The sequence below is a fragment of the Sphaeramia orbicularis genome, chromosome 17 (genome assembly GCF_902148855.1).
Source record: "Sphaeramia orbicularis chromosome 17, fSphaOr1.1, whole genome shotgun sequence".
Classification (NCBI taxonomy): domain Eukaryota; kingdom Metazoa; phylum Chordata; class Actinopteri; order Kurtiformes; family Apogonidae; genus Sphaeramia; species Sphaeramia orbicularis.
The window spans coordinates 19054757-19069600 of record NC_043973.1 but is presented as its reverse complement, the minus strand read 5'-3'; the positions used below and the strand labels follow the sequence as shown (position 1 = coordinate 19069600).

Genomic DNA, 14844 nt, shown 5'->3' with positions numbered 1-14844 from the left:
CTCGCCTGGACACTCACAAACTGGTCAAATACACTTTAGCGCCCTCTACAGGCGGAACACGCATTTGCCTGAAAAACTTCCTGTAATTCTGCTGCTTTTCCGTAGCTCTAAAAACACTGGTCTACAAGGAAAATGCTTCCAGAATAAAAGTAATGAAATTTTACCACATGAGAGTCACTGATAAAGAAAAATCAAGTAAAAAATGCTGGTTGGCTGAACTTTCCAAGATACAGCCTTGGGTCAAAATGTGAAATTCAAGAATTAACGAGAGAATGGGTTTGACTCAAAAGGAATATTTGTCTCAGAGCTACAAGATCTACTTCAAAACACTGTCTGCACATTAGAATACATTCACTTTACAGGTTCTATTTAGTGGAAGATTTATAAAACTATTATATAAATGTACATAAACCAATATATATGTATAATAACACTTAATCATATACCTTGAAAACATCAGCAAACCAGCCCTTTTGTCATTTATTTTCCAGTTAATCTTATTAAAATACGTAACATTTAGCACATTTAATGTCTGAAGCAAATCATTTCTAAAAAATTGTAGACCAGTGAAATCCTTCTCGGGCAGTTTCAACAAGGTCTGCATTATTTTTACCAACTAAACTACCAATATGAGCTCCTAAAACCCACACTTTTATTATTATTAGAATTCATTTTAGTATTTACTATCTGCTTTTAGATTATTACAGTTTCCACGACGTCTTTTAACCCTTTCATGCATAGTGGTCGCTACAGTGGACAGCTACTCTCCAGCTGTTCTCTTATATATTCATGGATTTTATTGTTTTAGTTCCATATCAGCCAACACAGTGGACACTTATGCATCATCCCATGCTCTACAATTCATATCATTACTATAACTTTGCTGTTCTTGATAAATCGGATCTACTTAACATGTTTGATTGGAAATCAATTGCTTGTTATTGTTAATAGACTGTAATTAACCATTTTTCTTAAACAATTTTTTTTTTTTTTTTTTTTGCATATTATCTCCATAAAGTGAGTAATAACTAATATAGTAAAATGTGACAAAACATCAGATTAGCAGCATTAAAAAAAAAATTCATATTTTTCAAACAGTGCATCAGTAAATACATGTTTCTTTGTTTCAAAAAATTAAATGCATGATGTCCAGCTGAGTAGATTTTTTTTTTTTTTTTTTTTTTTTGCAACTCCATGAAAAATAGGTTCATAAAAAAATTTCTTCAGTCGCATTGTTTTTTTCAGATAAATTCAGAATAAAAACACTCAGGAAAAATATCTTGATTAGGGTCAAAAAATGGTATTCAAAATCTCTCTGATGGAACATTTTAGAGACAATTTGACCCACATTTTTACTTTCAAATTCATTTTTGCTTTAGTTGGACCATAAGGGATTATCCAAAACAAGGAGCCACTTTATATTGAAATAAATATTGGAATGGCAATCAATTAAATTTCACCTCTGACTGGACATTACTGTGTTTTGACCCATTAAAGTTCTTGTAATTCATGCATGAAAGGGTTAATATTATTTTTTCATATTGTCTGCTGTTTGTTTGTTTTCTTGTTTGTATTCTTCCTTTAGTATGCTGAATTGCACTCCCAATTTGTTATGTATCATTCTATTCTATTCTATTCTATTCTATTCTATTCTATTGGTGTTTAGAAATTAGTCTGTTTTTATTTCTCCTAGCTTATTTGCATGAGTAGGATCTTATATTTATAAAAACTAAGCATTTTTTCTGAATGCTTCATTTTTTAAGAAAATTCCATTAATGCAACAATAGCTTCATTTTACTGTTCAACACCAGTATGTTAGAAGACATAAACAGTATGAAACTCAATAATTGCATAAGGAAGTATTTATACATGAATAATAAATAAGTAAGCAAACAGATCATGAAATGATTGTGACACTGTGATTTATTCTTGATAAACTATATGGGACACAGTATGTTATCATTGCACCAGGTCTAAATAGGTGCAATGTGGATAAATAGAAATAAAGAGGAATGTGTCTGACAACAAAATTGTATCATCTTTATGAGCAACAGTGTAGATAGATTAAAAAAAAAAAAAAAAAAGCTCCGTACTCCACAACTGGGAAATCCTATAGTGTTGAGTCTGTCATATCTCTTTGAAATTGCGCACAGACAATTGTGTTCAGTGTGCAGACACAGGAACACATTGCATGTTGCCCGATACACACAGGAATTCCCAGAATATCCCCTCTCTGAAACACAATGCATTTACAATATGATTTGTACACCTTCACAGAGGTTTAGTCCCATTGTTTTTAAATGAGCACTTCCTGGCTGCAGCTGCAGTATAAATAAACATGTTCAAACAAAAATTTGGGAGTTTTTTTTTTTTTTTTTTTACTCCCTCCACTTTAAGTTTAGCTGTAAAGTTATTTCAATCAGTTTGACAGCATCGTGGTTTTACACTGATTTCTGTTTTGTACATACCTCAAACATACAAAACAGTGTTAACCAATGGGATTTCTGTTAAGATCAATAAAGTATAAAGTGCAGAAAACTCAATGTACTATCCTTATGTGTAAATACAGGTTCTGAGGAGGTTAATATTCATTTTCTAGTAAAACAGAATGCATTGGGCTGAATGTTTTTAAGATTAGCCCCCATGATCAGTTTTAGTCTTAATTTACCCAAAATCTAAGAAGAGGACTGAACTTTTGTGACACATCCAAGCCTGAGTTGAGATCTATAATGTGTGAAACTGATCCAAAAGTATCAAGTGATGGAAATGTAGAGTCTGTTCCACATTCATTTGAGATCTGAGCTCTTAATTTGTAGTGTAATAGAGTATGCTGCTGACCAAACAACCTTAGAGTATATAGAGTTCAGTTTAATACCTTTATTTGATATGATCTAACCTTATTCTAATGTCCCATCGTGCTATTTACAAAATCAGTCAAATTCAGTACAATTAATCATTTTGGGATAAGACTGAAAAGAATTTAGCTATTGGTGTTAATGCCACAAAATAACACATGAAAATGAAATGTGACATGATACACATTACCTTTCAGTCAACAGTTTTTTAATTGTTTTTAATTCAGTTTATTGTACATTATTTGCATACGGAAACAGAGAAAAGTCAAAGTGACATATTATTTTGAAACCATATTTAACTTTTCTTTTTTACCCATCGGTCCTGTGAAATGATGGATGGTTTGCGTTAGTATTACATTATTTTACACAGTCTTGAATTGATTTTTATTTTTAGAGTCTAGTGGTTGTTGTAATTTCTTTAACACTGTGTTTTTACTCTGGATCAGGTTCTGGACTGGCGTACTTGAAGGGGTCAAAAAGGTCACTTGTGAAATCATAAGGGTCGAAGTAAGGGTAAGGGGTCTTCTCAGAAGGTGGTGTTGCAGGAGCGCTTTCCTCAGCTTTTGCAACTTCCTCTTTCACCACTTCCACTTTTTCTTCAACAGGTGCATCGGGTGTGACTTTTTCTACAATGGGGCGTGGAGGGTGATCAATGAGGCAGTCGGGGTCCCAGTATGGGTCACAGTCGTACTCCATTCCTTTAATAATGATAGTAGGAGGTGGAGGTGGAGGTGGGTCAGACTTTTTGGGAGCAGGAGGAGGTGGGGGTGGGTCAGGTTTTTTGGGAGGAGGAGGAGGTGGTGGAGGAGCAGCAGCCGCTTTCATCTCCTCCTCTGTTTGTGGTCTGCAGAAGGGGTTATATCGAGGGTCGCACAGTACCGGGACGGCCCCCGTGGGCAGGTAGACTATCTGAGGTTTGCACAGCGGGTCTTTGGGGTTACACAGATAGATCCTCTGAGCGTCGGCCAGAGGGTCTGGTGTGGGAGCTGGAGTGGTGGGAGGTGGAGGGGGCTGGGTGGTTGTAGTTGGAGCTGCAGTAGTGGTCTGGACACCCATGACGCTTTGGTAGCTGGAAGCATCCGGGCCATAAGTCAGCTCTAAGTGACGCATCTGCTGATACAGCATCCGGATTCTGTCGATCTCATAGATCTGATAGAAGAAGAGGAGCAGGTTAAGAGAAGAAACAGAATATTATAAGTGAAAAATCATTTAGGATTAACCCATAAAAACCCAGTGATAATTTTGTGTCAGTTCTCAAGTTATTTTTTTCTCTCTATTTAACCTTTCTTAACCCTTTCATGCATAGTGGTCACCACAGTGGACAGTTATTCTCCAGCTGTTCTCTTGTATATTCATGGATTTTGTTGTTTTAGTTCCATATCAGCCGACACAGTGGACACTTATGCATCATCCCACACACTGCAATTCATACCATTACTGTAACTTTGCTGTTCTAGATAAACCTGATCTGCAGTAACATGCTTGAGTGTAAAAAATTGCTAATTGTTATTAGACTGCAATTAACAGTTTGTTTGTTTTTTTTAATAATTCTTTTAGTTTTTTGCATATTATCTCCATGAAGTGAAAAATAACTAGTGTTAGAGTATGTTAAAATGTGAGAAAACATCAGATTAGCAGCATGAAAAATGTTTTTATTTCATAGTTGTCAGACAGTATATCAATAAATACATGTTTCTTTGCTTCTAAAATTTAGCGCATAGTGTCCAGCTGAGTGGCCATTTTTGCAACTCCATGAAAAATAGGTTCATAAAAAAATTCAATTGGAATGTTTTGGGGTTTTTTTGTTATGCCTAAAGAGGAATAAAAACACTCTGGGGGGAAAAAAATCTTGATGAAGGTTCTCATAATTCATGCATGAAAGGGTTAAGTGATTTATCACCATTTATCATATTATTATCCTCTGTATTTGGCATTTTATCGGTTAAAATCAGGTTTTTTCCTATATTTAATTTACTGGTTATGTACTTTAATCATCATACTGAGATTACATTTGAGAGGTTATTATAACAAAAAGAGAAAAAAGTGATGAAAAAGTGACTTTTTCGGTAAAATATATCATTAGCTGAACATAATCCAAGTGTGTTCATCCACAGTCATTTATTGAACTCCATGGGTTTTACTGGTGAATCAATGTTGTAGAACAGGGGTGTCAAACTCATTTTAGTTCAGGGGCCACATACAGCCTAATGTGATCTATAGTGGGCCAGACCAGTAAAATAATAGGATAAAAACTTATAAATAATGTCAACTCTAAAGTTTTCTCTCTGTTTTTGAGTGAAAGAAGTAACATTCCATAATGAAAATGTTTACATCTACAAACTGTATTTGAACATAACATAAAAAATATATGAACAACCTGAAAATTCTTAAGAAAAATAAGTGCAATTTTAACAATATTGCGCCATAGTTTATCATTTATACATGTGCATCACAACGTACAGATCACAGTGGATCTGCAAATACACAAAACATCTAGTAACAGACAGAATATTGGTAAGATTCCACATACTTCCCTTAAGACATTTCAGGCTTTTCTTATTTGTTTAGGTTATTCACATTTTTTGTAAAAGGCTAGTCTGTAAATGTCAACATTTTTGTGTAATTTTACTTTGTTTACACTGAAACAAAATGGAAAAAATAGCTTTTTTCATTATTTCTGAGTTATTATGATAGTATTTTACTGGTCTGACCCACTTTAACATCCTTGACTGTTATTATCTTCAGTGTAATTTTTCCATTTCACAAATTTATCCCACGGTCAAACTGGATCCTTTGGCGGGTCGGTTTTGGCCCCCGGGCCACATGTTTGACACCTGTGTTGTAGAAGGTGACGGTGTTTCCATGGTAACTACAGAGCCTCTGAATGTCCAAACGGGTCATATCTGATGACCATGAAAAGATGAATAACTGTATTTTACACCAGTTATTTACATGTAGTGATAGGATTAATGGATCAACAGGTATTAAACAGTTTAAAATCAGTAGATGGTTTGGGTCACTGGTGTATATTTGGGTCTTTATGGGTTAATAAAGTATTCTGATTCTGACCACATATGGGTCAGACTCAAATCAGACTCAGACTCATTTAAAATACACAGTTCATAAGGTTTTCTGAACTTACTCCCTCAATGTGCCCAATGCTGTTGTAGAAGCGGTAGTAGGACTGAAAGTCAGGATTTCCACGGTACCACTTTGGGTCAGGGTTCCTCTTTGGGCGAGAGTTAGTCAAGAAATCATGTGCCTGAGCAGAACCAATACTAAGTGGATTTCCTAAAGAAGAACACAGATCATACAGATTATAAAAAAGAAACACAAAGATCCAATCTAAATATAAAGATTTTAATGACTAAAATAATTGTTTGAAGTGTTACGATTATTATAAGTACCTGTCTTACATTAAGAAAAACACACACCTTATGGAATATCAATATGGAAAAACAACCAGATGTAATCACATGGAGTGGTCAACAAGTAACAAGTTACAGTGGTGGAAAAAAGTTTTTGGACGTCCCATATATTTCTCTTATGTCATTGAACTCTGCCAAGTATTGTTCCGTTCTCTTCTACACATATTCCATTGATGTTTGAGCCAGATGATGCCCCTTGAAACACATCCAGTGCATGACATTTTGAAAGTGTCAAGAATTCAGATTGTTGTTGTTTTTTTTGTTGTTAATAATAAACCAAAAAAAATCACATTTTTTGTGTCTGTCTGATGTAGCCACGTTCATTTCATGATAATATTTGAGACTGTGTCAAATTTTAACCCTTTCATGCGTGAATTATGAGAACCTTAGTCAAGATTTTTTCCCTGATTGTTTTTTTCTTCCTCTTTAGGCATAAAAAAAACAATGAGATTGAAATTTTTTAAATGAAACTATTTTTCACAGGGTTACAAAAACCATTTATTTAATTTTTGAAGCAAAGAACCATGTATTTAAAACCCATTATCAGAGAGTGATATACTGTGTGACAACTATAAAATAAAAACATTTTTTAATGCTGCTGATCTGATGTTTTCGCATATTTTAACATACTCTAATACTAGTTGCAAAAAAAATAAAAATAAATAAAAGCCAAAAAAAAAAAAAAATACAACTTTTTGTTTAAGAAACCTGTTAATTACAATGCAATAACAATGATCTCAAACATGTTACTGCAGATCAGGTTTATTAAGAACAGCAAAGTTACAGTAATGGTATGAATTGCAGTGTATGGGATGGTGCTGTATTGGCTGATATGAAAGTAAAACAACAAAACCTGTGAATATACAAAGAACAGCTGTAGAATAGCTGTCCACTGTAGTGACCACTATGCATGAAAGGGTTAAGGGTGTCTGAAAACTTATTTCCACTACTGTAGACTGCAGTGCAAGGAGTGATTAAATACCTGCAGGATTCTTCAGTTTTACCAGCGATGTTGCATTTAGCAAAGCTGGAAAGATGCAGAATATAGAAGAACAGGTAAACATTCATGTATTTAAAATGTACAAGTTCACTCAAATACATGTACTGCTGTAGCACTATTAGCAGAACCAGTAGTGAACTCGATACAGTAGTACTTTATTGAGCAAAAAAATCAATAATGATCCTTATTTTACTTTCACAAACCTGGCATTAAGAGCAGGCAGCATAGCGCCTTCAACAAGGACTCCTGAGAAATCATCCTCAGCATCTGCATGTGAACATTACCACAAGTTAGTTTTAGTATTTCACACAGTAACAAAAATGCACCAAAAAGTGTTATACATAGGAATGTAATGATTAGCGGTATAACAATAAACCGCGGTTAAATTGCAGACAGTTAGTATTACCTATTAAATTCTAATTATTATGATAACCGTGTTTGATTACCGCACTTTTCTGTAGAAAACACCTAAGATCTGCTTTCATGTCAAATATTTGAGTACTGTTTTCATTTATTACAATTTTAATTTTCTATACCTAATATTTGGAACCAGTATTCACTTTTAAAGTCTTTGAAAAGGTTTGTTAAGCATCTGTGTGTTATTTATGCAATAAATTCTACACATTTTTCAAATCGGATTTTATATATTGTTTTTGTGTTTTCTGGCCTTTATGTTGATATAGTAGGTTAAAGTGAAAAAAATAATAGGCAGTTGATATAAATGAAGTTGTGCTGAAAAAAAAGATGCCAAACATGGGTATAGTAAACATTTGTTTATGTATTATATAAAGGCAAAATCAAAAGTACTGAAAAACAGCCAAAATAGACTCAGACCACTAAAGGTTAATATTTGAATGTGTCTGCCAACAGAAAGTACATTTATTTGTTTTTTGTTTTGTTTTGTTTTTTTCAAAATACAACTTGGTTAAATTATTTTAATGTGTGTATTAGTACTTTTTGAACATTTTGAGCACAATTTCAACAATACCATGATAATAATGATAACCGTGATAACTTTGGTCACAATAACCGTGACATGAAATTTTCCTAGTGTTACATCCCTAGTTATACATAAACCCTTTTTAATACAAGTCTGGAAAAACATAAGAGACCACTCCAAATATCTAGTCTTGAACTCAGGAGAAACTTCTGGAATATGACTAAGTAGAAGATGGCTGATCACAAACCATCATATTATAGACATCTGTCGCAATTTTACACATAAGAGCAGCACAAACCGCCCAACAGCAATGTGAGTAAGATGCTCAGAAGCCATCATGGAAAGTCAGGGTTTCTCTACCAAATATACTAAATTCAAAAAGTGAAAACATCAGTATTGTCTCATGCATTATTCAAGGTTTGAAAGCAGTACGTTCTTTTCATTCTCTGTAAATAAATGCTTGAAATGGCAATGTTTTCATATGGCATTTTAGAGAAATTTGTCAGTAATTTCTAGAATAAAAAGTCAATTTTACTCATATCTGTAAAACCAGTGGTTCCTTATTTTCCAGAGTTATACTGCATATTTCCCAATATTTCAATATTTTAGTTTGTGCACTTTTTACCCCCTGAGATGCCACTGTTGGAACCAATTATTCAGGTTATCCGTTAAATTATCATTAAATCTGGCAAGAGCTTTCTGTCCCTGGATAATTGATAAATGCAGCAATGCAATTATGCTGCAAAGAAGAAATAGGTCATCAGAGATTACTTGATATAAAAATAGTTCTTGTGTTAAACTTAACAAGGCTACTTGTGTGACAAAGAAAAGCAATCCTGCTCACCAGCTGCTGCATCTCCCCGGTCTTGGTCTAATCTGCTGCAGAACATTACTGTTCATAAATACTGCTGTTAATACTGAGGTGTTTCCATTGGTTACTGACCTGCAAGTGGGCCAAACCCCGCCCCTTATACATTTAGTGTTGGGACGTGGAGGAGCTCATTAGCACACAGAGCATGAACCAGCAGTAAATGGTGGACTTCAAACAAGACGTGACTCCTTGTAAAGCCCAAGGAAACATTTCTGTTTTGCAGAACGCCCGTGAGGTGAACGGCCGGTCTGGGTTTTAAACTGTTACTGTAGCTTCATAGTCATGAGTGAAACCATCAGTAGAACTTTGAAATAGTGTGAATTCCTCAGTCTACACCTGTTAGAATCATCACATACCTTTCAGCTATAGATTAAGGAATGCACATATTTACTGTACTTTGTGGGGTAAATATACAGGATAATGTGGACAAACAGTGCTACTGTAGACTGATTCCTGACAAAACACGCCTGGAAGGTAAAAATTAACCCTCTGTCCCAAAACAGCTGGAAATGCCCTTTAACTTCAGTCTTTGCCAGTCAAAAAATAGAGGGGGACCAGAGTCAACTGCTGTTTAAGGCTTCGAGAAATATGCAGGAATTATGGAGAAGCTTGTCCAAACACCAAGTCAATGTACCACGGCCTGGGAATCGTTGATTAGAGACTTCAAGTCCCTTCACTGTTTGTTTTCACACTGATGCGTCCTCATGTTTGTCAGTGTCGAGATAATTAAAACACATGTAAAATGAGAGTATAAGAAATTAGAGATATTTCTTCCAATCTGTGTTTTGGTGTCTCAGATGAGGACAAAAACTGATCAAACACAACACCAGCGGAGGAAGATGTTAATAATCAACAAACTTTTCTTGAGTATGACAGTATGAAAGTGGCTTTAACATGGAGCAAAATGGTTTCTGATAGTATTTTATAATTATATATGAAGTTTTAGATTAGTTTTACTATTGCATTAATGTGTATGTTCACTTTTTGACAACTTTATAGTTAATCTTGTTTAATCTCCAGAATTCCATTTTATTCTACAAGATCATGTTTGTTGCGTCACTGTTTTGTGAGAACCAAAATGCATTTTTCATGGATTCAGAATAACAGGCCTGTTTTCAGCTTTGAAGCAATGTATTTGCCAGTGACGTGAGTGAGACTGTAAGCTTTATTCCACATAATAAGGACATTTTTAAAAATTCAGTCTATTAAATGACAACTCAGTATATGTAATAGTAACAGGAATAATAGTAATAGTAATGATACTTCAGTATATGTAATAGTAATAGGGACAATAGTAATAGTAATGATACTTCAGTATATGCAATAGTAATACGAATATAGTAATAGTAATGACACCTCAGAATATGTAATAGTAATAGGGATAATAGTAATAGTAATGATACTTCAATATATGCAATAGTAATAAGAATATAGTAATAGTAATGATACTTCAGTATATGTAATAGTAATGAAAATATAGTAAGAGTAATGAAACTTCAGAATATGTAATAGTATAGGAATAATAGTAATAGTAATAGTAATGATACTTCAGTATATGCAATAGTCATAGGAATGATAGTAATAGTAATGATACTTCAGCATATGTAATAGTAATGAGAATATAGTGACAGTAATGACACTTCAGTATATGTAATAGTAATAAGAATATAGTAATAGTAATGATACTTCAGTATATGTAATAGTAATGAGAATATAGTAACAGTAATGACACTTCAGAATATGTAATAGTAATAAGAATATAGTTATAGTAATGATACTTCAGTATATGTAATAGTAATAAGAATATAGTTATAGTAATGATACTTCAGTATATGTAATAGTAATGAGAATATAGTAACAGTAATGACACTTCAGAATATGTAATAGTAATAAGAATATAGTAACAGTAATGATACTTCAGTATATGTAATAGTAGTGAAAATATAGTAATAGTAATGAAACTTCAGAATATGTAATAGTATAGGAATAATAGTAATAGTAATAGTAATGATACTTCAGTATATGCAATAGTCATAGGAATGATAGTAATAGTAATGATACTTCAGCATATGTAATAGTAATGAGAATATAGTAATAGTAATGATACTTCAGTATATGTAATAGTAATGAGAATATAGTGACAGTAATGACACTTCAGTATATGTAATAGTAATAAGAATATAGTAATAGTAATGATACTTCAGTATATGTAATAGTAATGAGAATATAGCAACAGTAATGACACTTCAGAATATGTAATAGTAATAAGAATATAGTAATAGTAATGATACTTCAGTATATGTAATAGTAACGAGAGTATAGTAACAGTAATGACACTTCAGAATATGTAATAGTATAGGAATAATAGTAATAGTAATGATACTTCAGTATATGTAATGGTAATGAGAATATAGTAATAGTAAAGGTACTTCAGTATATCATAAACATTCAACAATTTTTGGAGATACGAGACCTTGAAATATAAAGACTGGAATCTGAAATGTAACTAAAGCTGTCACACCAATGTGCAGGAGTAAAATCTACAAAAGTAACCCCTGAGATCTGATAGAGACTATGTATAAAGTTACACAAAACTTAAATACTCAAGTAAATTATTAAGATTCGGCTAAGAAAAAGAGTTCAGTCAGGCTTTTACTCTCCTTCAGGTTCTTTTTTTTAAGTGAATGGTGTCTGTTTTGTTACATTCCCCAGTGATCTGTTCATTTTCATCTGGTCAGTGTTTGACATTTCAACAGGGAAGTAAATTCTATGCTTCAAACCAGCAGGTAAGGCAGCGATCAAAGAGTACAAGAAGGAGCCAGGGAGTCTGCAGCCTTCTGCCAGGTGGCTAATGACCAACATCAAACTGAAATGACAAAAATAGAGGGGTGAGGGTACCTCTTACTCTTAAATGATATGTATTTATTCTAACTGTAAGTTAAGACAAACAACTCCGCAAAAGTAAATCAATCACTGAAAATGTAAGTAGGTGAGAAAAGAAGACAAAAAGGGACTATTCAGGATCTAGATCAGCCTTCTTTTTTTGACATTAACTGCGTTTTAATAACAGTGTAACACCTGATTTCACTGTGTTCTTCAATTCAGATCAGACCAAGAATAAGGGAGATGATGGAGTTGTTGTATCGCTACAACTTAAAGCTGCTTTCCTTACACAACTTTACCACCATCAGGGTGTTCATTATCCGAACGTGTGCCCCTCTGATCTTCAAGTGAAATTACACCTTGTCCTGGAGCTCTCTGCAGGACACAGTGGGACTGCTGAGTGTCCACTTGTGAAGGGTTAGGTATTATGTATTTTCACTGTGTGTTAGTACTTTTACTTAAAGGAGTGATATTTTGCTTTTTTTTTTTTTTTAATGGAATTACGCATTTTAAAACATTTCCCTGTGGTCTACATAAACTGTAAATGATATGTTTGGGTCTGAATTCTTGATTAATTCAACTCCACAGGTCCATCTTCAACCCTATTTCTGAGTAATGACACCAGAAAGGTTGTTTTGAGCGCTGGCCCTTTAAATGCACATGAGCCACTTCATGACCCCCCCCCCCCCCCCCAAAAAAAAAAAAAAAACAAAAACAAAAAACAAAAAACAAACAAACAAACAAACAAACAAAAAACAAAACTGAATATTGTAGGTCATGAGTGTCAAACTCATTTTAGTTCAGGGGCCACATACAGCCTAATATGATATAAAGTGGGCCGGACCAGTAAAATAATATAAATAATAGGATAAGAACTTTTGAGTGAAAAAAGTAAATTCCGTAATGAAAATGTTTAGATCTACGAATTGTTCTTGAATATAACATAAACACATATGAACAACCAGAAATTTCGTTAGTAAAATAAGTGCAATGTTAACAAGACTACACCTTAGTTTATCATTTATACACGTGACTCACAACTTAGAGATCACAGTGGATCTACCATTACTCAAAACATTAAATAACAGGGAGAATATTATTAAAATTCCACATACTTCTCTTAAGACATTTCAGATATTCACATTTTTTTTGTAAAAGACTAGTCTTCAAATGTAAACATTTTTGTGTAATTTTACTTTTTTTACACTAAAACAAAGAGACAAATTTACAGTTTTCATTATTTATAGGTTATTATGATGGTATTTTACTGGTTTGATCCACTTTAGACTGAAATGACCTAAAATGATTTTAACATCCTTGATTGTTAATATCTTCAGTGTAATTTTTGCATTTCACAAATTCATCCCAGGGGCCAGATTGAAGCCTTTGGTGGGCCGGATTTGGCCCCCGGGCCGCATGTTTGACACCTGTGTTGTAGGTAATCGGTTCAAAGTTTGGACATATTTTTAGTATGGACTACAACCACCGCTGCTAAAAAATTATGGTGTACTTGGAGAAATGTTCGTCTGATGTCTTGACCTTATTTGTGCAAATGTCATGACGTAACTAGTTATAGATGTAACAAAATAAGCAAGAATTAAAACGGGTTGTAGAAATCCACTCAATTTTTGCCAAAATGTTTTGAGCGCTGGCCCCCACCCCCTCCAGGTTGTCGGCTGTGCTGCTCTGTCCCGTTCAGCCACTTGAGTTCGTTAATACAACCAACACCTGAATATTTTAGGGAACTGGCTCGAAGTTTGGACATATTTTCAGTTTTTACAACAACCGCTGCTGCTGACGAACAACTATGGCATTCTCAGAGAAATGTTTGTCAGAAGTCTCGTGTCGTGATGTAACTAGTTATAAAATGTAACAAGTTAAGAAGCAATTGAAACAGGTTGAAGAAATCCACTCAATTTTTGCCAGAATGAATTTAAAGATAGCTTTGCAGCATCTGGAGGGTTCAAATTCAAACTTTTTGAACCATTAGGGTCCAAATACACAAATAAATGTACCATAGACTAATAAAAGTGGGTTTAGGAAAATACTACCCATTTAAGTAAAAGATATGAACACTTTGCACTTTGCCAGATACCATCTCATTTCATGATCTAAAATATAATCAAGATATATATTTGTTATTTGGGAGTGGGTTCAGGGTTTTGTTGATGGTGCTGGAAAAAAGTTTTTTAGTGAACACAAAAGAACTAAGGGAAAAAAATGTGCACAGGTGAAAAGAAATCTGATCCTGGTGACATGTAATCTAGTTCTTATTTCTAGTGATTGTAAAAATTTTGCTGAATCCTTCCAACCATTTCTTACATGTGAGATTTAACTGGAATAATTAAGAATACATAAGAATTTTGCAAAAGTTACTGTATATCAAAACTGCAGATCAAATATTTCTTAAATTTTTTATCAAGTAGATGTAAATATTCAAAGATCAGGATCAACATATGGAGGAATGGACTAAAGAGATTTGTCAAATCTTTCAGATGTACTATATGTCTGAAACAAATGCCCTGAAACTCCTGTCTTTAACCCTTTCATGCACAGTGGTCACTGCAGTGGACAGCTGTTCTCTTGTATATTCATGGATTTTGTTGTTTCAGTTCCATATCAGCCAACACAGTGGACATTCACTCTGCAAAAATCTAACTCTGACCAAGTGTATTTTTCTCATTTCTAATCCAAATATCTCATCACACTTAAAATAAGACATAATCACCTAAAGAGTAACTTTAAGGTGAGATATAAGAACTGATTTTTAGACAATAGATCTGGAAAATCTTATTTCAAGTAATCTTACCAAGATAATTTTCAGTTGTTCCATTGGCAGATTTTTTTTTTGCTTGAATTAAACAAAA

At 33.7% G+C, this 14844-nt stretch overlaps 1 protein-coding gene across 1 annotated transcript; it reads right to left on the bottom strand.

The window, feature by feature from the left end:
* Positions 1-3287: 3287 nt before the first annotated feature.
* and3 (actinodin3) lies at positions 3288-9079 on the bottom strand. Its single transcript, XM_030160581.1, has 5 exons — positions 9068-9079; positions 7487-7550; positions 7266-7310; positions 5998-6146; positions 3288-4004 (listed from the first exon to the last, which is right to left on the bottom strand). The coding sequence occupies exons 1-5, from the start codon at positions 9077-9079 to the stop codon at positions 3288-3290; spliced, it is 987 nt and encodes a 328-aa protein (XP_030016441.1).
* Positions 9080-14844: the final 5765 nt, after the last annotated feature.